The 26612-nt window shown below is 44.1% G+C and overlaps 1 protein-coding gene across 4 annotated transcripts in view; it reads left to right on the forward strand.

Annotated features, from left to right (window-relative positions):
* The window catches only part of LOC111872385 (transcriptional coactivator YAP1), a 118758-nt gene that overhangs the window by 76878 nt on the left and 15268 nt on the right, over positions 1-26612 (forward strand). For 3 of the 4 annotated variants that reach the window (XM_023866220.2, XM_023866218.2, XM_023866217.2), the window contains exons 2-4: positions 5293-5468; positions 11378-11509; positions 17890-17967. In XM_023866220.2, the coding sequence (XP_023721988.1) occupies positions 5293-5468; positions 11378-11509; positions 17890-17967 (386 nt within the window). The remainder of the gene's footprint in view (positions 1-5292; positions 5469-11377; positions 11510-17889; positions 17968-26612) is intronic. The other variant, XM_023866219.2, reaches the window with a different exon arrangement.

The raw sequence follows: 26612 nt of genomic DNA on the forward strand, positions 1-26612 counted from the left end.
AACATGATGCTTAAATAGATCATCGACTGAAGCAGACCATTGCAGTTACATGTCAGCTCTGATCACGTAATTCGCTTCTCTATTTTCTCGTGGTATGTCTTCAGTATCATAAGTTTCGTGAACATTTCTCAGAATATTGTCACGTAGTATGTGTAACTTCTACGGGGTTTGGATTGGCAAATAGATTCACTGACTACTTAGCTACAAATAATACTATCGCTATTTTCGTACCTCACAGTTCACTACAGCACACAGTCTAGTGTTCTCAGTCTGTTACTAGACGTTTCCTGGTAATGGCTTCAACAATGGCTATTCCTCTGCATCCTGCTCAAGTCCCTTCTTCGCACACTCCCGTATAGAACCCACTGGGTCTAACCTTGTCCCTTATAACATCTCGGCACGGACCACATAGAAAATACAGCTCTCCTAGTGTTGGGTTCGTGTCTTGCAGCATGAACGTGTTTACCGAGCCGTTGCCCAGAAACGGCCCTGGAATACCCGCCTATCTCGCGGTCGTTGCATGGCAACGGCTCTACGGCTATTTTAGAGTTTGATACATTGCTCTTTCGCTGTGTTATTGGAAGGGCGTATATATGACCCAGATATTGTGAAAGGGTTTGTCAACCATAGTAACAATGCATACTGCTGGATATAGACGCCGGCAAGGGGAAGGAAGCCAGGATCTACCACCCACCACTTGATTTTGGGAAGAAAATCGAAATGAACAAGAAGTTGTGGGAAGAAGTGATTACCCACTTTCCTTGATACGATATGGACCTTATAGAAAAAGACGCGTCCAACAATTCTATTGTTGCGTGGGTGTTCCTTGCCGCGGTAACGTTTTTACCGAGCCATTGCCTAGCAACGATAAGCGACACACATGCCTGAACCAACTTATCGGCGTACTTCATAAATGTTTTTATGTTTGTATGTGTGTTGCTAGGTAACGGCTTGGTAAAACTTTTCTGCAACAACGAATATGGATGCAGTAATAGAAGAACTGTTAGAGGCGTCGTTTCCAATGCGTTTCGTGTCGTAGCAGAGGAGAGTCTGGGTCTGTTGTTAAGCAACGGGTCGGTAAACACACGTTACCACGGCAGAGAAGATTGTTGGAGTCGTCTTCTTTGCGGGCCCATGTCGTATCAAAGGAATGTAGGCGATTAGTTCTTCCTAGGACTTATTTTTTTTATTCTGTTCTGTATACTTTTAATGTGATGCAAAGAGAAACAAATTTCTGAACCACACGGGAAGAAAAAGGTTTGAAATATTCACAGCGTTATTTTATAATGCTAGTCGGTATAGCTGGGGTTCGATACCCGGCAGGGCAAGGGATTTTTCACCACAGCGTCCATACCGGTTCTGTGTCCCATTCAGCGTCCTATCCAGTGGGTAAAGCGTGAAGGCGTTAAGCTAAGCACTCACCTTAAGCTAGTGCGTTAGTAAAGAATGTGTGGATCTATACATCTACTCCCCTATACACCTTCATGCCGAAGTGCTTAATTAGTTACCCACAGGGACAACTGTACAAAGACAACCTTTCAGTTCGTCGCCATAATAGATACGGACCTCTCGGAACGTTTTGAAGTCACGGTGATGGGCGGTGATTATGCTTGTGTTCTGTTGGAGCACGCCTTTGAGTTTCACGTGCTATATTTGTTCCATGAGACGGCGCCTGTTATATTCCGAAATGGCCGCCAACGCCAGAAGTCTTTAGATCCATTCACCTCGCTCGGCGCCTTCACCAGAACCCCCGATCTCGGGCATAAAAATAAATTGTACCCCTCTCTTTCCCCCCTTCAATAACACTGACTGCCTTACTTCCAGATAACGCAATAATAGTAGAAAAAAAGACGCCACCACCTTCAACACCGCCATGTTTGTTTACACCCTTCCTGCTGCGTGCAAAGCAACTGCGCAGTCTCTCCGTTTGGGAACCAGTCCAGAATACTGTCCTCCTACATGAGTTATTTCACACACTGCGCATGCGTAGACATAGCCTCTGTGGATGTAGTTTATTTAACGACGCTCTCAGACTGTGTAGCGTCGAATGTTTGGCGAATAATGTAAATGGTGTGGGATGAGGCCTGCGTAGTCTAATTTAAGGTACTCTCGAGGCGTTTGCCTGGAGGACTGAGGAAACACAAGAAACCCGCGGTCAGGATAGCCAGACCCCTGCCGAGGTTTGAACACGGGACTCCCTCTTCCGTATGATGCAGATTCGCACGAATTTCGGTTTATTTTAATTTCTTTATGGGTTACTTAACGAAGTGCTGAGGTGCTAAATTATATAATATTTATTATTATTTCTTCAATGGATGTATCCTGTTATGTTAAATATATAATTTTCAGTATTATAATCCGCCACAACAACAAAAACCGTTGATGTTTAACAGTATTTTGCACTGCTAAACATCAACTGTTTTGTTGTGTTGTGACCGATTTTAATAAAGAAATTTAATTATTTTTAATTTTTATTATTTTATGTAAACTGCAAATGGGTTTTGCCTGGTTGCAGTGATACTACAGTAAGACACAACACACAAATAGCACACCATACTCAAACAAAACACAGTACACAAAACTACACAAGCAATAAAGGACACACTGCACAAAATTTGTGGGGTATGATGAACCAGTAAGTATAAAGTAAGTAAAGGTATCCATGTAAGAGGCCGTGGAGGCCCATAGGGTAGTGAGACGTCGAGACTCCCACATTTTCTCTAGACAGTCAGCTTGCAGATGGCGGTAAGGACGTCAGCTTTACGCGCCGAGCGCCCTTTACCCCCCGAGAATATTCCTTGTACTCGGCAAGACCGCTTATAGTGACACAGTGGCTGTGAATTAGATTAGCGGCGAGTGGCCGCAGTCACTGTCACTAGAGTCGCGCTAGGTTGCGCGTCCGGACGTTACCAGTTCGCGCGGCCAGCTTCCTGAGCCAGTTACAGCAGCGCGTCGTTAAATGGATGAAAGGAAGGACGGCCCCTGTCGTGCGGGAAAACGAGCGCGTGTCGCCCGCCCACCGCTAGGAGTGGCCTCCGGACCGTGGTCCGATGTGCCATATTTCGTCGCCGCTAGTCCAGATATTTTGGATTGTGAGCGGTAAGACTGATCCCACTTGTTACGGTGCATTAGTATGGACCCTCGGTGGAACGATAGTTGCCAGTGGAAACGGAAGTACTCTGAGAAAACCTGCACATTATCCACCATAAATCCCACGTGATAGAGCCAGAGCCGGCGAGTAAGCGCCTAACTGGTCCGGTCATGTCGGTATAGCGATCAGTAACGAATCTACCGGCCTACGAAAACGGGGTCAAGAACCTGTCTTTTCAAAATGATGTGTGGCTCGCGGTAGCGTAGTTGAGGCATTGTGGTACAAGCCGGAAGGTCGCGGGATCGAATCCCGATGAAGTTACTAGATTTTTCAATTGACCAAATCCTTCCATCCGCACTATGGCCCTGGGTTCGACTCAGCCTCTAACAGAATTGAGTACGAAGAATATGCTTGGAGGTAAAAGGTGGTTGGCGGCGTGTAAGGCTGACAACCTTACCGTCATCTATGAACCGATTGTCTAGAAAATGTGGGAACCTCAACGTCTCGCAATCCTATGGGCCTCCACGGCCTGTTACAGGGATAGCTTTACTTTTAGGAACCGGGGTTCAAGCTCCTACAGGGGCAAGAGATTCCCTTCTCCACTGCTTCCGTATCGACTGTAGAGCCCACCCAGCCTCCAATTCAGTGGATAATTGGACTTAAAGTGCCCGGAGCGTCAAGCTGGCCACAAACCTCTTTCTAATGCTGAAGGTAATTACAATTGGTCTGTATCGCCATACCCCCAATACTTAATTAAGCAGAGGGACAATTCACTGTTCTGTCTTAAATTCTGGGAAAATCCGGAACGGTGTGGGCGCTGCTACTACAGAGGGCAGACGTAGCTTGCACATGAGGTGTCCTTTACAACCCCTTTACTCACTGTCTGTGTGGGAACGCATATATATCCGTTAAAATTGTGGAGATCGGAAGCCTTCAGTATTTGTCCCCTCATGTGACGTCACTGAACGTCCCGGTCGGGTGGGTAGCACACGTTCTTTGTGAGATCCCGGTTTCGAAACTCTGCCCGTAGCCCGGCTATCCTCACAGGTTTATTCGAGGCATTTCTCATACATTCCAGAAAAAGTATGGTGACATATGAATCCACTGCTAGGCAATGGCGCGATGAGCTGAATAGCCAGAGAGAAAATTAGAGAATTGCGATTGAGAATCCAGTTCATTCGAAAGCGAGTCGTGATTCGGCATTCGTAATTCCTAAGAGAATTCAGAAGGCAGTTCAGTAGTTGAGTGTTAATCGGAGGAGGGCAACGGGAGCTGAAGAAGTGACCGATTCGCAAATCAGAACCAAGTCAGTCACAGTGGAAGAGAAGACACTCGTAGTCCAGTAAGGAAAGGAGCGAGTCTTAGGCAGTTCATTGTGAGCTGTTATAATTGTAAAGGCAGTTATCCACTCCATAAGCCGTTATTATTGGGCACGGGACCCTGGACGTATGACAGTACATTAAAAAGTGGGCCATTGGCAAATCCTTCCACGTCCTTTTCAATTTACCGTCCACAAATCATCGTACCATTCGATATATCGTTAAATAAACGAATGACAAGTTGCAAGATGGCCACTGGACAAACTGTTAGATTATATGCACATTTATATTATTCAGTCCTTCCAGGTAGGTGCCCTGATAATACCTCTATTGCTCCACGACCACTTCCTTCCAAATCCTTTCCAGTTCATTATTCATCCTACCATTCGACGCTGTATAGTATAGCTGCTGACAGGGCCGTTAAATAACCCATACTCGCGTAAACAGCGCACAGAAATGTACCACAGAATTGTATACTCGTAAATTATTGATTCATAGTTTATGGTGATCTGTAAATAACCCATACTCGCGTAAACAGCTCACAGAATTGTATAAATTATTGATTCATAGTTTATGGTGATCTGTAAAGGCATAAAATGGTAAAGCTATCCCTGTAAATGGCCACGGAGGCCCGTCGTAGGGTTGTGAGACGTCGAGGTTTCCACATTTTCTAGACAATCGGCTCACAGATGACGCTGAAGTTGTCAGCCTTACGCGCCAGCCGCCCACTCTTTACCCCTATGAAGATTTCTTGTACTCATTTCTGTTAGAGGCTGAGTCGACCCCAGTGCCGTAATGCGGCTGTTCTTTTAATTTCTTGCCAAATATTTAACCCCCCATAAATTGAAGTCTGCCTTACTGATTTCATTATTGTTATTGCAGTCATATAACCCGGACCACGACGTGGGAGGACCCGCGTAAAACATTGGCAGCGCAGGTTACACAATCACAACAACAGCAACAACAACAACAACAACAACAGCAGCAACAGACGTCAGCAGACCTCATCAGCAATGTTGCCGGATCTCCACACTCCTCCACATCGCCCCAGCCACAAGGTAACTGTTAACAATACCAGTTCCATAACATAGGCGTAACCTATTCCACACTGATTCTTCTGTTCTTCGCTCCAGTTCTCTCCTATCACAGGAAGGGTAATCGCCGAGCACTGTCACTTTTGTACCCTCATTAATCCTTTAAAGACTGAATTTCCTCTATATAATTTATAAAAATTCAGTCCGTACCTCACAGGAAACTCATTACGTATCTGCTACAAAGCCCAACCGGTTACTGCTGTTTAGGAAAACAGTCGCTGTTTGTTGTGAGAACCATACGGAACACACAACCACTCTGTGGGCAGAAAACTCAGTCCGTGCCTCTCAGGGAACACATTACGTCTCCACTACAAAGCCCAACCGGTTAATGCTGTTTAGGGAAACAGCCGCTGTTTGTTGTGAGAACCATACGGAACACACAAATACACTCTGTGGGCAGAAAACTCAGTCCGTACCTCACAGGGAACACATTGCGTCTCCGCTAGGAAGCCCAACCGGTTGATGCTGTTTAGGGAAACAGTCGCTGTTTACTGTGAGAACCATACGGAATACACAAATACACTCTGTGGGCAGAAAACTCAGTCCGTACCTCACAGGGAACACAGGGAACATTCCTATGATGTACGGGCTTAATTCGTATCAAAAGATAAATTGGACCCAGCGCATACTTAATTAAGCACTGTTCCATGAAGATATATGGGGGGACTGGAGGTACGTATATCTCCGCCATTCTTGACCTCGGCACTAGCTGGAGGTGAGTAGCCAGGTTCACGCCCCTGCCTCTTTACCACCGGAGAGAGGACCCCGCCCCGTACCCGTTGGATAGGCTGGGTGGGCCCCAAAGTCTGGACGCTGTGGAGAAAATAAAATTATGACACTGCCGGGATTCGAACCACGGACTTTCAGCACGTAGCCGTTCGCTATCCGGACTCCAGAATTTCTATACATTGTTCAGAAGAAATCCAGTCGTAAAAGGGTTAAGGTTACAGCAGACGTAAGAAAATCATTTGCATAAACAAACTAGCAATATGGCCACTCATGAGATGAGTTCACTGTTCAAATAGAAAATACAGGTGGTGATACGTTGTAGTCGGCAGCCACCTGCCCAAGGTAAGAATGGAGCGCACAACGCAGGTGGCCTGCTGAGTTGCCTGCCGGTCTCATCAATGAAGATGCGAGCTAATCATTCTACCGTCGGCTTCAGGTTACGTGCTCACTCAAGATACAGTCACATGTGCTGTTGCTTATTTGATAAAGTTCGGCTACTCTGCGAACCACGTTACGTCATACATCGTAATAGAATTTCCTACCGACGTTTGAAATTGTTTAAAATACAGTCGAGTAACTTTGTAATAATGTACCGGCCTAGAATCTACTGGGAAAACGTCGACGGGGTTAGGAGAACAGCAATAAAGTTTTGTTCGATGTGAAGTTCTTTGATCGTATTATCACGATTTTATGGAGTGACTGTAGACGGGGTTTGGATTGGTAATGGGATTTATTGAACACTTATACACACAACTCGTGACTACACTCTACAGTACACAAAGAACACATATTTAAGTCTTCTCAGCCTGCTGTGTCTTCACCAGTCGTTGTCTGGTAACGGCTTCAAACATCGGACTTTACCCTTCCTCTGGGTTCCCGAACTGTCTCTGTGCCTCAGCTACAGCAACTCTCGATTAACTAGAATTAGCCTGCTTATAACATTTCGGCACGTACCGCGTTGAAGATATCGTTCCTCGGTTGCTTTCGCTACTGTTGGAAAGCGCACGTGATCGCTACTTACCCATTGCCTAGCAACGGTAGAGTCATTACTTAGCAACGGCTGTTGTGTTGCTGCTTATTTCGCTGTCGTTTCCTAGCACGGAGTGTACATGCCACAATATAATTCAGCAGTAACGTAATATATTTATTCTTTTATTTATACCCACCTGATGATGATCAACTAGACCGAAATTTATAGTGTGTTTGGTATAATAAACAGATCGTATTATTTTATTTGGCCGATAAAGGTGTCCGCCCGGTCTAAGGCATGACCTTCGCTCTCTTGAAAACTCGGATCGTGGGTTCAAATCCCACTTAAAGGCATGGATGTCTGTGTGTGCTTATATTCTGTTTGTGTTGTTCTGTGTGTAGGTAGAGATCTTACGAGTGTCTGTCCCCCCGTCCAAGGAGTCCTACTGACTGTGTAAAAATGATCACAAAACTGAAAAAAGGCCAGGGCCAAAAAAAGGGCTGTAGGGCCATTGATGCTTAAACGAAAGAAATTATTATATTTGATTCAATCGTTTATTATACACTAATCAAACCCAAGTTTGTTGTGTGGCGGTACAGACCCCTAGTACTTCCAACAGCGGTGACCACCTCTGTGGATTAGTGGTCAGAGCTCCAGACTACAGATCCAGAGGTCCGGCCTCGATTCCCGGCGCTACCAGATTTTCTGAGAAGTAATGGGTCTGGAACGGGGTCCATTCAGCCTCGTGAGGATAATTGAGGAGCTATTTCAAGGAAATAGCGGCTTCGGTCTAGAAAACCGAAATTAATGGCCTTGGGGATTCGTTGCGTTGACCACGCAACACCCTCTACCCCCTAAAGTTGGCACTAACTTCTCCGACAAGCGGCGGTCGCTCGGTCGGTATAGTTCGCTTGCAGACTAAAACCACGGAGTTTGTTTGACTGTGAGTAGTCTTCTTTGGTTGTGATGTAGTGTAGCTTGGTAAAAATTTACCGAAGTTTTGGAGGAATGTGCTGCCTCCATCTTCAGGATCGAAGATTAAGCCAAGCATGAAACCAGCAAGATTGCTTAACCTAAAGCTTTGACCCTAAAGCCAGAACCCCCCCCCCAAAAAAAAAGAACCTCTTTTACCGCGTTATATCCCAAACATTTGTTACGGATGATAGGTTTGAAAATATGATGAATTTCGTATGACTAACTTGGCTACTGTTAGCTTCTGAAGCCTCTGCTCCATGGACGTAAGTTATGACTGCTTGAAAGTAGCAACAACTGTCGTTAATTTAATCGTGAATCTTCATGGTGGCCCACTATTTAGTGTGTCACATATAGTTTTGACTCTTGGAACGAATTGGGTAAGGCGAAATGCGAATGCAGCTTCCGGAATGCCCGTTTACGCTGTAATTGTGTGGATCCGTTACGTTCGTTTCCATCGCGATGTGCGACCATGTATGAGCATGCGGTTTTGCTTGCCTGCCCAGTGATGACTCGACAGGACGTCGACCTTATCGGCAACATAGCCCCGCAGCGGGACTTGCAGACGCGAGCGAGACCTTCTTCCGAATTAAGGTGAAGCTATCCCTGTAATAGGCCGTGGAGGACCATGGGGTTGTGAGACGTCGAGGCTCCCACGTTTTCTCTAGACAGTCGTCTCACAGATGGCGGTGAGGTTGTCAGCCTTACCCGCCGACCGGCCGCCCTTTACCTTCAGGAAGATTCCTGGTACTCATTTATGTTAGAGGCTGAGTCGACCCCAGGGCAACAGTGCGGCTGGAAGGATTAGGTCAAGTGAAGAAATCCAGTGACGTCGGGAATCGAAACCGCGACCTTCCGGCTTGTAGTGTAGTGCAGCGTAATTTCGCATGAGTGTACCCGCACTCACGCAGGTCAAAGTAAGGGAATTTGTACTTGTCACTTTGCTGCAGTGAATAACTTGTATGCAAGGTATAGACAGGGCATCAGTCAGTGGATGCATTAGCCGCGCCGTGTGTTGAAGCTGTATTACACTCGCCCAGAAGATGACTACAGTAATATACGCCGACACACGATGGGTCTCTAAACCCGGAAAGACGAATTATGCATAGACAGGGCGAAACCCCGAGGAAAATGCCAAGATTACTCCTAACAGTGAACGTAAGTGGCCCAGTGGCTCTCGTGTACCCTCGCGCATGCGTAAGTCCATATCGTGAGAGGACAGGTAACGCTTCCGGTCTGATGGCTTTCGTAAGAGGCGATCCTTGTGGATTTTGATATTGTGTACGAGATAAAAAGACTGAAAAAAAATATACCTGGTGCCCATTTCTTTTAGAGGCTGAGCCGACCCCAGGGCCATAGTGCGGCTGGAAGGAATAGTTCAGTCCACCTCATCATGACTCGAACCCGCGACCTTCCGGCTTGTAGCGTAGTGCTTCAACCAACTACGCTATCGCGAAGTTTCATATTGATGACTTTTGTGTGATGACGCCGTCTGTTCTGGTAGGCAGACGGTATTTCGATTATTTTGCATTTATTTGTAGTTTATTTAGTAATGAGGTGCGTGTTGCAGACTGTAGCGGCCGATGATTAGATGATACAATAAATAATTATTTGGTAGGGGTAAGGCTTAATTTTGGCTGCTATCGCAGCGTTTGTGTGGAGATACTGATGGAAAACCAATATCTCAATCATGATAACTGGTTGCAGGCCGAATTTGAACCGGTCAGCCCCTCCCTCCGAATATGAATACAGAGCTCTATTACTTGAATTGCCATGAACGTCATTTCGGAGGAATACGCTCCTCCTGTCTTCAACATAGACCTGAAGATGGCGACAATATGTTTCCCCGAAACGTTGACTTTACTTACGAGGCTTGTCGTATACATTGAGGTGTTTTGCGCAGGAAACAGTCTTCTACTTTTGAACCTTCTGGCATTGAGTCTGTCACTAAGGCGGTAAGGCCGGAGTACTGAAATTATTCTTATTTCTGTTATCTGTCTGAAGCTGCAACGCCTCTTATCTCCAAGGTCAGCATCTCTGCGTGTCACTTTGGCGTTATTCTGGTGACAGTCTGTGTTGGGCCCAATGGAACACCTGTTCCTATATTTAGACTGCCCGAAGCGAGTCATTCAATCATCTCGCATTGTTTCTCATCCACTGTGTCACGCCGTTCTGAATTCAGATGAATTTGAACTCGCCGAAAGGTCTTTCTGCAGCTAATTTCTTCATCTCATTGACGTGTGTTGGTAAACTTGTCGACTACATGAACACGTATGGGGGACCAGAAGTATAGCTCCACAGCTTCATAGCCGGGATACTAGATGGGTGGTCACCTTCACTCCCGTTTTACCGCTGAGGAAAGAGAAACGCTGGTACCCACTTTGTAGGAGGCTATACGGGCCTCAGGGCCTTCAGGAGGACATGGAGGCTCATAGGGTTGTGAGATGTCAAGGCTCCCACAGTTTCTCTAGACAATCGGTTCACAGATGGCGGTGAGGTCAGCTTTACCCGCCGGCCGCCCTTTGCTCCTGGTATTCATTTCTGTTAGAGGCTGAGTCGACCCCAGGGTCATAGTGCGGCTGGAAGGATGAAGCAAATTGAAAAAATCAGCGACTTCATAGGGAGTCAAACCTGCGGCCTTCCGGCTTAGGATGCCTAGGAGAAAAGTGTCTGTCCCCTGCCGTGAATTGAACCCGCAGCATAATGCCGACCGAGCTATCTTGGTGCTGTCATAACCCAGCATGTCACAATGTGACCTTCTATTACTTTACCTTTGAAAAGAAAAAGTCTCCAAACATACCTTTCCTACCTCACAGTTATAATGACCAGTTGGTTAATGCTGTTCAGGTAAATCTCTTTTTATTCTGCGAATCGTTTCAAGTGTGAGAGTACAGTCTGTTGGAAAAATGCAGCGATTTGGATTAAAGCAGGTGGTACATATATTAACCTCTGTTCTTTACAGGGTGAGAGATGTATTGTAGAGAAAAGTTTTAAGAATCCCCACCCTTTCAGTCGGTATAGCGACCGGACCGGCTCTGGGGCCCACCCGGCCCCCATCCAATGATGGATACCGGGGGCTGGGGCTGGGGCTGTGGCTGGGCCCTGAAGCTGACCACCCTTCTCCATCTGTTGCTGCCCTTCGGATGAGTATCTGTACATTGGAAAAATTGCAAGTGATTGAAGGAGTGTTATGGTTTTCCAGGGACCAAGTCAGTCGATGCAAGTTCCCTAGGACCGCTCCCAGAAGGATGGGACCAGGCAACCACTCAAGAAGGAGAGGTGTACTTCATCAACCATCAGACTAGGACCACGTCATGGTTTGATCCCAGAATACGTGAGTATCTTCACGCCAGACACTCAGAGTGGTGTCATTTGAGGTTGAAAGGGGAACTGAAATTATACTTTATATATAGCGCTAGTATGGAATTTCAAAACCTCGGCCAAACACTGAAATTTTAATTTGTTGAATTATTAAGAAAATTTTGAAATATATGAGTATGTGATAATGTCTTGGGAGCCTCGTCTCTGACCGAGAACGTGGCTGGTTGCAGAATGAGGGACGTTTAAATTTCTTTTATGTTGTAGAACAGTGGTTCTCAACCTGTGTGAGACCGCGGCCCGGTAATTTCTTTCGGCCCGGCAGTTGAGAAACGCTGTTGTAGAAAATGTATTCCAAAACTGGGAACTTAAGCACTTACGAATGTAGGATCAAAGTAGAACGAACCTATAAGAATATTTTTCTGCCACTTGTTGAAGGAAAATTCTGGTTGCAGCTAATGGAAAATATGTTGTCACTTAAAGTGTATAAATTAAAAATGTGTATAAATTATTTCAGACAAATATTTTGCTTTTGGTATGTATTTAACGAGAGAGGATTAAAGATTAATTAAACCTTGAAGTAAAATTCTAGTTCTCCTTGTCTGATTCAGTTTTACTCTTGTATTACTATCTTGTAAGAGAATCCTAACATAATTTCATCAGACGTAACAAACGTCAGGAAAGGACTGAACTGGCTGGCCAATTGAATGACTTACACGTATTTTGGTAGTAACACTATTGCTAATCTTGATTGATTTAATGTCCGTGGTGTATTAAGATAAAAAGGTAAAGATATCCCTGTAACAGGCCGTGGAGGTCCATGAGTTTGTGAGACGTCGAGGTTCCCACATTTTCTAGAAAGTCAGCTCACAGATGGCGGTGAGGTCAGCCTTAGGCGCCGGCCGCCCTTTAACCTCCCCCCTTCCAAAAAGATTGCTGCTACTCCTTTATATTAGAGGCTGAGTCGACCTCAGGGCCGTAGTGCGGCTGGAAGGATTAGGTCAATTGAAAAACCCACTAACCTCATCGGGATTAGAACCCTCGAGTTTCCTGCTTGTAGCATAGTGACAACCAACTGCACTACAGCGTGCCCATGTAAATTCAAGTAATCCATATATATTGCTGTCATGATATGTACACACATTCAGAGGGCTAATTGGGTTAACTTTATTGCAACATTCTCAAATGTTTTGATCCAGGATGTAGGCAACCTCTCAGAAGGGCAGGAAGCCCTGAAAGAAGTCCTGGTGTTGCAACAGGCTGGTAACCTGCTGAAGTAATAACAGAGTTACTCATATTCCTCGGAGATGCTTCCTGTTTGAGGACGGAGCGGGCTTACGAGCTCGACCTTTGCAGATGATAATGATGATGATACGATCACGGTTTCGGGTTGGATCTCGTGATATACTTCTACCGGACTGGTGTATATGGGTATTTTGTGTACTGTGTCTTAAAACATCTTTTAGTTTTACGTCATGGTCAGCGAGTGACGTTGATTATTACGTCATCATTAGAACGTTATTGGATTCTATTTTCAACGAATTGCGAGAGCTATTTCAAGGAAATAGCGGCTCCGGTCTAGAAAACCGAGATTAAAGACTGCGGGGATTCGTTGCGCTGACCACGCGACATCCTCTATCCGCTAAAGTTGACGCTATCTTCGCCGGCAAGCGGCGGTCGCTCGGTCGGTATAGTTCGCTTGCGGACTAAAACCAATGAGTTTTTTTTTAGATTGTCTACTGAAGGCATGGCGTGCCCCCAGGTATGTTATAAGCGAAGTATAAGAAACCTGTTTTGAAGACAGTTTTCTGAGTTTCTGTGTTGAAGCAGGTTGGTGCATATAGAACCAATGGGTTTTAAACTGTTATGTAGGGCGTTACAGTTATTAAAATGATCTAATCATTATCATACTCCCTTGATGGTGATAGGTGGTCCTAGGTGTCTTAAACAGTTCCCTTTATGTGCCGAACCCTTTCTTGCGAAGAATTTATTGCTAGGGTCCCATGCGTTGATGGCGTGTGTAAGAGATCAATGCGTGAAGTTTGGGGGAGCGGGCTCCAGTTGGTACGAATTTAAGGGCAGCGCTGCCTCGCTCCAGGCACCATCCCCCCTTTCCTCCTCCCGGCGTTGCCCAAGAACGCAATAATGGTGCCTTTGTGATGTGCTAATATACTTCCTTGGAATATCAAATTTCAGAAAGGATTTTCTCTCGGTGATATTATACTTGAAGACCTGAATGCTGAATTTCCAGTGTCTCGGAGGTTATCATTCTTTTTTGTACCAATTTTGAAGCAGTACACGGTGTGTCCAGGATCCGTTAGGACTTTTTTTTTGCCTGCAGTGCCATCTGTTGGCGAGTTGTGGCGTTAAGATTCTTGAAGTTTCAGCTGTGGCTGTCTATAATTTCAAAGCGCAAGCATCGCTGCGTCATGTGTTCTGACCTTGAATGTAATATTACTGTTTTGACGCTCGTCGAAAATGGCGATTGAACCGGGAGCCAACATCAAATTTTGTTTGAAGTTAGGCAAAACAGCCGGAGAAGCATACGAAATGATGAAAAGTGTGTACGATAGTGATTGTGTGAGTCGCTCGAACATTTTTCGATGGTATGCTGTATTTCGTGACGGCAGGGAGGACATTGAAGACGCTCCACGTGCATCAAAGCCGAGAACAAGTCGCGCTGAAGAAAATGTGAAAAAAGTGACCGAAATCCTTGCATCAGACAGATGTGTTTCTGCTAGACTCATCGAGGAGCTTTTGGGATTACCAAAAAGTACTGTGCATCAAATTTTGACAGGATTTTGGCAGACGGAAGGTCTGTGCGCGGTTTGTACCGCACGCGCTGTCAGGCGACGAAAAACATGCCAGAGTGGAACACTGCAAAGACATGTTACGGTCGGCCCAAAGTAATACAGAATTTACAAAACCGATTGTTGCTGGTGACGAGCCATGGTGTTTTCAATATGAGCCTCTCACAAAGCGGCAGAGTGCAGCGTGGTTGAGCCCAAAGAAGCCGAAACCTAAGAAAGTGCGCATGCAATAGAGTCGAGTAAAGACACTGCTAGCCGTTTTCTTCGATTCCAAATGAATCATTCACAAGGAATTTCTGCCAGAAGGTCAAACAGTGAATTCTGATTATTATTATCTCGGAGCCCTCAGCCGTTTGTGGGAGAGAGTTCTTCCAATTCGACCTGAATATCGAGAGCAGCGATTTTTTGGCCAGAAAAGGGATCACAGTCCTTGATGATCCTCCGTATTCGCCAGATTTGGCTCCAGCAGATTTCTGGTTGTCCCCAAAAGTCAAGTTGGCGATGAAAGGAGACCGTCACGACGCCATCCAGGATATCCAAGGGGAATCTACCGCAGTTTTAAATGCGATTCCACAAAAGGAGCACAGTGACTGTTTTCGAAAACTTTTCAATCAATTTGAGCTATGTATTGATTCAGAAGGAGGCTGTTTTGAATAAAAAGAGTTAAATTTTGAAAATAATTCACGTCTTGTATTTTTAATGAACACAGTCGTAACAGAACCTGGACACACTGTGTATGATCGGACAAAACCCATCAGAAATTAATCGAATTTGTGGCTCATACATAGCTCATGCAGAAAGACAATATGAGGGTACGTAACAAAAGGTGATGACAATTTTATTATAAGGTTGGATAAGTTAGGCATAATACACTCTCTACACAATCGGCCATATTTTTCGATGAAATTATATCTATCCTTATATTGTTTCGTGGTTCCGTTGGAATAAAGCGTTCCCATGTGTTTCAGATGAAATTCAATTCCAGCATTGCTGATTCTTCTGTTGTCCTAGATACGCAGATGGATCTGTTTCCTTAACCTTATGTAGGTTTATTATATTCCCGTCAATATATCACTTCATCTTCAGTGCTGTCCGTCTGCCGTTTACACTCCTATAGTCGTTCATAAATGTGTTTCTGTTCGGCCGGGAAACCGAGGATTTGTTAAGGTTCATTTTCCCGCGTACTTCTCTATTATAAGATCTGAAGCCGCCATCTGAGTATATCTGATTTGTTTTCTTGTGCTGATTAAATATTGTTAAAACCCTGATGTCTGACGATCATCAGGAGGAGTACCAAATATTAATGGAAACTTTTGTAATAACGGTCCCTCATGTTTATTTTACTTGCGTGCTAACCTAACAGCCCGAAGGCCAATTACGGAGCGACCACGAGTAAAGGAAAAGAAACAACACACACAAAGCACAAAAAGAATAATTTTGAATAATAATTCCATTAACACTGATCAGAGTGTTATCATTAGAAGCGAGAAAAATATGCAATTTACAATTAATTACAATTAATATTATAATGCTTGCTACAATTCAGTCCAGAACCTTTTGTCTTCTCGTCTGCTGTCCAAAAACATAAAAATTAGAATATACAAAACTATAATTTTGCCTGTGGTTCTGTATGGGTGTGAAACTTGGTCTCTGAGATTAAGGGAAGAACATAGACTCTGGGTGTTTGAGAACAGGGTGTTGAGAATATTTGGATCGAAGAGAGATGAAGTGACAGGAGGTTGGAGAAAACTGCATAATGAGGAGCTTCATAACTTGTACTCTTCTCCAAGTATAATTAGAACGATCAAGTCAAGGAGGATGAGGTGGGCAGGGCATGTAGCACGAGTGGGGAGAAGAGGAATGCGTATAGGATATTGGTGGGAAAACCAGAAGGAAAGATGCCACAAGGAAGACCAAGGCGTAGGTGGTTGGATAATATTAGAATGGATCTTATAGAGATAGGATGGGATGGTATGGATTGGATAGATCTGGCTCAGGATAGGGACCAGCGGAGGGCTCTTGTGAACATGGTAATGAACCTTCGGGTTCCATAAAATGCTGGGAAATTCTTGAGTAGCTGCAGAATTGGCGGCTCCTCCAGAAGGGCTCAGCTCCATGAGTAAGTAAGTAATATTTTAATTTTAATAATTTGCCCCCTGTGCTTAATATAGATTCACATTTTCTTGACCTCGACACTAGCTGGAGGTGAGTGGTCAGCTTCACGCCCCTGCCGCTTTACCACCGGGGAAATGGCCCCCGGTACCCATTAGGTAGGCTGGTTGGGCCCCAGAGCCGATCTGGACGATATTGAGAAGAGAAAATTCTGATCCTACTGAGACTCGAACTCCGACCCCACGGTCCCTCTACCGACTGCGCTACCTTGGCTGACTTGTATTCATTGTAAATTTGTATATTTTATTTATTTTCCTGTTTTTTCCTCAGCTCAGCCAGGCAAATACTTGGGCTAGTGCGTCGATAGGCCATAACCTCTTCCTTACAAATCCTTTGCAATTCATTTGTCACGGTACCTTTACCTTACATCCTACCATTATACGATATACAGTGCAATCTGTACTGAAAGTATCCTAAAATAACCCCCACTCCTCCCCAAAACGAAACTGTTGTTATTCTACAACGACCTCAGTTCTTTTCTGCCCGCCTACGGAGGAAAAGCAGTAATTTAGAATCGCATTGTACTGACATGCAGTATTGAGGCCAGCCTCCTTAATAAAGTCTGTATGATATTTATATATTGCTTCAACACAATGTGCCTGCTTTCAGTTCAGACAGAATCCAATTTTTATCACCTTGAGTTCAGTCTAATAGTGTAACTTTTGTGTCATGTCATGACGAACCTTGCCCAACCTTGCTGCGGTGTGGAGTACGCTGGTTTCAGCTGTAGCTCTCTGACTCGGAACGTTTCCTAACTGAGGGTTTCCATGATGTTCTTAAGCCCCTCCAGTGAACTTCAGGAAAATACCTCCATTAGATCGTGATCGGTTCGTTCCAAATCCTTTGCAGTTTGTCATTCATCGCGCTATTGGACGCTGTATAGTTTAGATGCTGCAAGCAACGCAATTTAATTAAAAACAGGACACTTGACAATACGAACACAGATAGAAACCGTTTGGCATGCGAAGTGCCTCGCCCTTTTCAGGGACTGTAGAAAATAGACTACATGTAGTATAGTGACGCTGTACACTGTTTCCTGGTCAGCGCAACCGTGAAGCTAACTTATGCGTTGTGGGTCGGCAGGACTTACGCGATGAGCATCAGATTCCTATGCTGGACTGCGCGCTCGCGGAAAGAAAAGAAAAAAAAAGTACTTTTCTTTTGTCCATATCGAAGGTTTAATGAATTAATTCAAAATACATAACTTGGAAACAAAATTTTTTACTTCTTATATTTAGGTACTTCGGGCAGTTGAAGTGAAGAGAGGTTCGTAAGTCATTTTGTCGTGTGTAATTGGTCGTAGCTTGTGGCCAGTAGCGTGACTTATGTCCTTATAGATTTAAAGAAAGTTTTGTGGAATTGGAATAGGTTAGGTTTGTGTTTGTGTGTCTTGTGATCGTCTCTTGTTTTACAGCGACTGCTATGTGGTCCCGCACCGCCATTCCGTCCCTCGTGCAGCGCATGCGCGTTCTCAGACTCTCCGCGAATCACAGTACGTAAATTAAATGACCTAAACTTCCTCTAAATTTACAGTTTGTTTCCTTCATTTTATGTTCTGCTATCAGAAGGCCAACGAATCCATTTACTGTGTTCCTACATCAGTGCAATGGCGGTGGTGCATCCTTCATGTAAATAATTGTATTAACCCTTTAAAGACTGAATTTATTCTAAACAATACGAGTATATAGAATTATAGTTCGCACCTCACAGGAAACACATCATGTCTCCGCTACATACCCCAACCGGTTAATGCTGTTTAGGGAAACAGTCGCTGTTTATTGTGAGAACCATACGGAACACACAAATACACTCTGTGGGCAGAGAATTCAGTCCGTGCCTCACAGGAAACACATAGTCTCCGCTACAAAGCCCAACCGGTTAATGCTGTTTAGGGAAACAGTCGCTGTTTATTGTGAGAACCATACGGAACACACAAATACAATCTGTGGGCAGAAAACTCAGTGCGTACCTCACAGGAAACACATTCCGTCTCTGCTGCAAAGCCCAACCGGTTAATGCTGTTTAGGGAAACAGTCGCTGTTTATTGTGAGAACCATACGGAACACACAAATACACTCTGTGAGCAGAATACAGAGTTTTTGTGTGTTAAAGCGGGTGTTACATATAGTAACCACTGGGCTTTGAAGGCTCAAATAAAGTATTTTGTGTTTCGTTTTATTCTTGAAACCAAATTAATCGTAAAACAAGTTTTAGTGGGAGCAGGTCGATAGTTTCCTTGAAAAGCTCATAAATCAATGAGCGTTTCATTTGTAGGTATCCTGGACTAAGGATAGTTTCATCTCGAGGACACAGCCAACACAGGACGACACAAACATCCATGCACCAAGTGAGAGATCTATGCAGTGAATATTTAAAATTCTTTTCCGTCAGCAAGGAATACATAATTTATCTGTTAACAAAAATTGGTTGGGGGGGGGCTGTTATTGATAGTTAACTAAATCGTTTGTTATTCTCAGGACGAAATCCATATTTACTTAATTAACAATCAAGTTCCTTCCGTCAAATGTGACACTTTTTTAAGTTTTCCACCTCGTCACCACCTGCCTTACATGTTTCGGCTCACCACGGAGCCATCATCAGAGGCATTTATAGTAGAAAAAGAAATCACCAACACACAAAACTTCACTTTGTCCAAGATAGCTACGTTCCAGTTAATTACTTGATTGTTAATTGGTTAGTGTGACGGACCAGAATGAAAGACCTTAAACCATATTTACTTATTTACTTCTTAAGAGAGAAACGGCGTTTAACCGTAGTCTTCTTGCATGTAATGCAGTTACTACTGCCTTATGAAGGGTTAATACTGTATATTCGATAGGATCCTTTGTGTGGGGAGTATGCCCAGCGCAATACCTCTGACTACACACATCACCCACAAACACACGTTCGTAAATCCATGTTGTGAGCTGGGGATACAAACTCTTTGATGTTAATATTCGAGGAACCAAAGACAAAGTTTGAAGTGAGGGAAAAGGAATCACTTGTAGTTACGTAGGCGCGTTATTTGAATCCGGCACGGACAATATGTACAGAGCCCGACAAATCTGTTTATACGCGTTCGTAATGACGTGGCCCGCGAAGATGAATGGTACCATATGTTAATGAACCAATCCCAAACATAGAGGGCTATTGCACTTTTCTGTGTGTGAATTTTTGTGTTTTTATCAAGGATATCACCCATATGAAAATGGTTTCTTTGAGCATAGTAATGTGTAATATGGCTGCATTGTGTTTCACTATTTAGATCAGTGCATTGCATGACCTTCCTTTTAGGAAGTACTAACACGTCACGTCTGCTGTGGACTGGACAGTCAATACAAATACACACAATAAGCTGTTTCATCAACGCGCAAGGATACATGAGATGCGTTTAAATGAGACCGATCTTCATGGTCGTGGGTTCGATTAATTTCTGAAGTTTTCTTACATCGCCGGCCACGAAAGCCAAGCGGTCTAAGGCATGAACTGTCTTCGCACGCTCGGAAGCCAGGATGGTGGGTTCGAATCCCACACAAGGCATGGATGTATGGTATGTATGTGTGTTTGTGTTGTCCTGTGTTAGGTAGAGGCCTCATATTGACTGTCGCGTCTGGTGTAAGCAAGAAAGAGATCCTATATGAATCAGATATCTTGAAAAATATTCCCGTCTTTCGGTCAGCGGGAAGTCATTTTGTCGCTACCTGACAGGAGCCTGGGTACTGGGTTCCATTCCCGGCAGGGGCGAGGAATTTTTCTCTACTCTACAGCGTCCAGACCGGCTCTGGGACTTACCCAGTTTACGTCTGACACCGAGGCTTCTTTCTCCGTGGTTAAAGCGGGAGGGGCCATGAAGCCGACCAGTTACCTATCTAATGCCGGCGTCGAGAATGGTGGAGCTATACCTCCACTCCTCTAGACGTCTTCATGGCGTGGTTAGTAATTAAACACAAGGACAACATTACCTTCTACCTTTACCTTATTGATATATGTTGTACATTTCATGGAATCATGATCGAAGTATAAACGTTTCCGTCCGATGTAAGGACGCCTTAACGTGTTCCAGTCTTGCGTTACTTAGCCACAATGTAGACACGTGTTACCGGAACTGTGACGCACTTCCGTGTTAAATTCGCATAGGGCGGGTTTTCACAACGGTAATACCCCATAGTCGCCGTATTCGGGAGGTGCACAATCCATCCTAACTGAAGTTTCTCGTGGTTGTCCTCAGTCTTAGGCAAGTATCGAGATAGTGCCTCGATTAGGCCAACGTCACTTCCCTTTATATCATATCCAATTTATCGATCTTCCTACCATTGGAAGCTGTATAGTCTAGGTACAAAAATACCACACTTCACGGTCTTACATTCCGGACAACAGTGATCTTCATATTCAGCTGCTCGCAAAATGTTTATGTCGTAGTTCTGGTTCGATATATCGCTGCAGCGAGGAAACTGCAATATGAGGAGCTTCGTAACTTTTACTCGCCAAATGTAATTAGAATGATCAAGTCAATAAGGATGCTATTGGCAGGGCATGAAGCACGCACGGAGAAACGGAATATGTGTAGGTTTTTCGTGGGAAAGCCAGAATGAAAGAGGTCCCTAGAAGACGTAGACTTAGTTGTGTTTAGGAGGATAATATTAATATGGATCTTAGAGAAATAGGTTGGATTAATCTGGCTCAGGATATTTACCAGTGGAAAGCTCTTGTGAACCTTCATAAAATGTTGGGAAATTCTTGAGTGGGTGAGCGACTTGTGGCTTCACATGAAGTTAGTTCTTTAATTATTGTTGATGCAGCAAATCATATTTATCGCGTTGATTAAGGATTTCACAAAATACATTAATTTAAAAGTCCCTGAACGTTCACCGGGATCTCCGATGTGGCGATTTGGCCCCCATCATATGTAAAAAATAAAATAGTGATCTTCTATTGATGAACTAACGATCTACAAGGTGTGACAATTTAATTCCCGGAATGGCCGAAGCGTGTCGCAGGGGTGTTGTGTCAGGCAAACTCATGCACCCAATCACGTTTGGACATGTTCCAACTGGCGTTTACATGAGCCACAAACCAAATGAGTCGTTCGCTCCCAAGCAGATAAAGCAGTACGTTTCCCTGGTATACTGTCAGTGGGAAACAGCGGACAAACAAAGTTTTATGTGAGGATTGGTAAAAGTGCTGGTGAAACGTTAGACCTATTAACAGTGGCTTATGGTGAATAGGCTATGAAGAAATTGAGTGTATTTAATGGCATAGGTCAAGGGTATTCAAACTACGGCCCGCGGGCCACATCCGGCCCGCGATGTGATTTTATCCGGCACGTTGAAAGTGCTGAATTACCTAATGTGGTCCGCGTTTCGAAAAGTTTGGAGACCCCTGGCATAGGCGGGGCAAGGAAGGGCGAGATGGTGTTCAAGATGACCCAAGAAGTGGGCAGCCAGAAACGCAAAGAACAGATGCAAATGTGGACAGAGCATGAACAGGCGGTGAAGCAACAGTGTTATTTGGAAGTTGCTGACAAGGTTACGGGAATCTGTTGGGAGGAAAAGACCGAACTCTGGCCAGACAGGTGGATCCTCCACCATGACGATGCACCTGCGCATGATGCGTTAAGAGTTCGCGAGTTCCTGGCTAAGAAATATATTACAAAAATGGACCATCCACCCTATTCACCTGACTTAGCATCATCCGACGTTTGGCTCTTTCCAAAATTAAAAAAAAAAACAGCTGCTCTGAAGGGACAAAGATTTGCTTATGCAACTTCACAACGTTACTGCGAGGTATTCCGGAAAACGATCTTCATGACTGTTTCCGGCAGTGGCGATAGCAGCCGCTAGTGCACAGTTAAGCAAATTTTGCTTTCACAGGGTCATTCCGGGAATTAAATTGTCGCACCAACAGTGAGCCATCAACATTGTTGTGGACACAATAAGTCTACTGCAGTGGAGCGATCACGTCACTATGGTGTGATTCGAAACTGGTTGTGGAGTAGAAGTGTAGACGCTTGATGCTTGACCTGGCACACATACGCGTATTGTGCGCAGTTACAGTAACATAATACAAGCGTGCCTTGTTTTTTCTTACGTACTGGACAATATTCTCTGTCCCATCATGTTTACTTGCCTTATTAACATTTCTCTTCCAGGAAGACTACCACGAAACTACAACAGACGGCATGCACTTTGCGCCGAATGGTTTAAAGTCTGTGCACCTCATTTCGTGTAAGCACGCGTAGTTAGTGCAGGAAGCTAAGCGTCATGGCCGAATGGTCGGCAGTCCAGTTTAGTATTTCGGTTGTCCTGAGCTCAGATCTCGAAATGGTATTAAATTTGTAAATAATAAAGTTAATAAATGTAAAGTCCCTGTATTCGTGGGAAAGACAGTTGGAAAGAGACGACTGTGAAGACCAAGGCGTAGGTGGGTGGACAATATTAAAATGGATCTTAGATAGGATTGGATTGATGTGGCTCAGGATAGGGACCGGTGGAGGGCTCTTGTGAACACGGCAATGAACCTTCGGCTTCCATAAAATGCTGGGAAGTTCTTGAATAGCTGCACTACTGGTGGCTTCTCAAGAATGGCTCAGGTCCATGAGTGAATGAATAAATAAATGAAAGAAAGTCCCCGTGCTTAACTAAGCACTAGGCCGTGAAGGCATATGAGGGACCTTGACCTTCACCGATCTCAGTGGCCGCGCGGTCTGAGGCGTGAACTGTTTTCGCCAGCTCAAACACTGGGATCGTGGGTTCGAATCCCACTTGAGGCATGGATGTTTGTGTGCGTTTATTCTGCGTTTATGCTGTCCTGTGTGTAGGTAGCAGCCTTGTGACGGGCTCCCCCCCCCCTGTCCAAGGAGTCCCACCGACTGCGTAAAAGACGAATAAACTAAGAAAGGGGCCAAGGCCCAACAAAGAGCTCTAGAGCCGTAGATAGATTGATAGATTGTTGACCTTCGGCTTTGGTTGGAGGTGAATGGTCACCTTCACGCCTCGGACTCTTTACCCTCGAGGAAAGAGCTCTCAGTGCCCATTGGATAGGAAGCTGAGTGGGCTCCAGTACCAGTCTGCACGACGTGGAGAGCAGAAAAGAAATCTTGCCCCTACCGGGACTCGAAGTTAATAGTTTATTTTTAATGGAATTTGAAGTCAGTAAAACTAAAAGGGGAGCAGAAATTTCGAGGAACGCGGTTGCTGTTGGGATCGCAACTTTCAGGTAAATCGGGGAAAACCTGTATTGATTTTTCGAAAACTTCCTGATTAACGGATCTGTTCCAGCTGCTCGGTAAACACCGCCTGGAAGTCGGAATAACAACGAACAGAAGTGGAAGTCAATTTGCTAGGCAACGGCTCGCTACCACACGTTCCCGCTGCAACGAATATTAACAAAGATATTCTCGTGACAACGGGAGAATGGCAATTAACTGTTTGTGATGGTGGCCGCTGTTCGGTCCTCCCGTAGTTATAGAAGAGTTCATTCGTGAATTAAGTTCAGTCATAGACGTAAATCGTAAGAGACTTCAGTGTGTGAGTAGGAATTCATTCGTGGTTAGTTACAGTGGAAGAGTAGGTACTCGTAGTCCATTTAAGGAATGGAGCGAATCGTAGACAGTCAGTGATTGTAATTGTAAAGAAGTGTCAATAAACGAAATCATCGAATCCAAACCCATTATTATTAGTCACGCAACCCCGATACTTGACAATATTATATTGGTCTACTTTATTTTCTTCCAGGCAAATGTCGGGATTATGCTTTGAAGTTGGCCACCAGCACTTCCTTGCTAGTGCCGATTCATCATTCATAATCACTTTCCTATCACGTTCGCTACTATAAAATCAGTGGCTTTTAGTCCGCAAGCGAACTATACCGACCGAGCGACCGCCGCTTGTCGGCGAAGTTAGTGCAAACTTTTACGCATAGAGGGTGTCGCGTGGTAAGCGCAACGGATTCCCACTGTCTTTAATCTCGGTTTTCTAGACCGGAGCCACTACTTTTCTATTCAAGTAGCTCCTCAGTTATCCTCACGAGGGAGTGGACCCCGTTCCAGAATTACTACTTCTCAGAAAATCTGGTAGCGACGGGAATCGAACACGGGACCTCTGGATCTGTAGCCAGAAACTCCGACCACTAGACCACAGAGCCGGCCTTCGTTGCTATATTATCTCTGAAATTTTTGATCACCATCTTTGAATTTACGAATCAAGAATAAATCCTCATACTGCACGAGAATGGGATTTTTGGCCCTGTAAGAATATCTGCTACACTGTACTTGTACGGTGATAAACCCAGCAGCAACACAGGGTAGGCATTCTACAAGCAATAATAAAGATATGACCCTAAAGTCCACCATTCTATCCGGCTCATGACCGCAGGGATGGCACGCAAGCTACATCCCATGATCACACTACAGTTTCACTGATTATACAGGGTGTTCGATTTTAATTCTGCCCGCATTCAAGTGTTGCAGGAGTGAGTAGGACAGGGAAGGTCTCTTGCATAACAGTACAGTTTCTCGTAAATCAGATTCATAAATATTTACTGTTGCTCTAAGTAGCAATATTCTCAAGTATCCTGTATTGGCGATTCTTAATTCTTTCTTGTTTACAATGTGAACATGATTTTGTCACTGTTTGCACAGTTGTGTCTGGTTGACTTCTATAATGACCATCTTCAGATCTTGAAAATACTACGCAGAGATCTGTAAACCTGAATGAAGGTGGGTATTCTCATAGTAGAAGGGACGTGTTTACAGTATCCCATTGCATTGAGGCATCATCCTTTTTGCTATAGTATCCGTCAGCAAAAGGGATGTTTACCCAGCATCCATATTTAAAATCGAAGCAGAAAAATTTGAAGGAATGTGGAAAGAAATTTTGTTTCTTTTTAAACATTTATATCTGTAAAGAAGAGTGAGTCTGTTTGTTTGTTCTATGTACTTTTCCACACAGTTGCACTCATTTCAACCAATTTGGCATGATTATAGAATTGAAGTTCTTTCTTGTTTTGCATTTGATGAAGTTTAGAGAAATAGAAACACATCTCCTACTTTTTATGTTAATCTGTTACAGCTTTCAGATGTTTAATATTAAAGTTCCTAAAAATAAAAGTCACTTATTAAAAATCTGCAAAAGGACAAGGTTTACGTTTTTATTTAGAAAAATATAGCTCCTAAAATTTCAGTTACTAATCCAGTATCAGTACACAGATGTTCTGCTTATCTTCCAGAATGAATATTCTGCTGAGTAAGAAATATGCTTTGACAGCCCAGGTAATCAGCTAGTATGTCCGTAAGTGAAGGTGCAGGAAACAATAGTATATGCTAGAAAATTGCAATGTTTTAACCTGGTAGCTTGGAAACACTGGTATTATGGATAGCAAGCCATTATAATATTCATATTAGCTGCCTTGCCATGGTGAACAAAAACATTCAAGGTTACCTAGATTCCTAATGAAAGGTTACAGCTTATTGTGCCAATTTAAATGTTTGTTCATCCACCATATGACAGACAAAGCTAAACACTAAGTGGATATATGGGGGCAGGTTAGGAAGTTACTTTTGTGAACAGTGAACTGCTTGCAAAATTTTTGTTGGGAGGTTCTGCATCATCCATTGCACAGCCCTCTTCTGGCCGTTAGTGACTACCACGTGTTTGGCCCCCTTAAAATGACGTCATGCAGGTTCTTGATTGAAAAAGTATATTTTAAGGTTATGGAAACTACAGAGGAACCCCACACAAACATAGTTCTTTCAAGATGGCATCAGTAAACTGGTTTACCAGTGGGATATGTCTCAATATACAGGGAGATTATATGGAAAAAGTGACTCTAATGTGGATTACATTCCTGAATGTGTAGTATACTGCTTTATGTATGATTTGAGAGAAATAAATTTATGAAAACATCCCGATCTGTCCTCATACCTTAATTTAGTTGACCAGAAAATGTTTCAGACGTCAAAGAAAGAACCTTATTTCCTATCTTACCAAGTTACAGAACTCAACCGGGTATAATATCGTAAAGTATCGCAAATGAAGCTAATCAAGCAGCAAGCTCAGTTTGTAGTTTATTTGTTCCTTATTGCCTGCATAGCTTACCCATTGACCCTGAAGATAGAGGCAGTAGGCTCCAAAACGTCGG

The sequence above is a fragment of the Cryptotermes secundus genome, unplaced genomic scaffold, assembly GCF_002891405.2.
Source record: "Cryptotermes secundus unplaced genomic scaffold, Csec_1.0 scaffold247, whole genome shotgun sequence".
Taxonomy (NCBI): Eukaryota; Metazoa; Arthropoda; class Insecta; order Blattodea; family Kalotermitidae; genus Cryptotermes; species Cryptotermes secundus.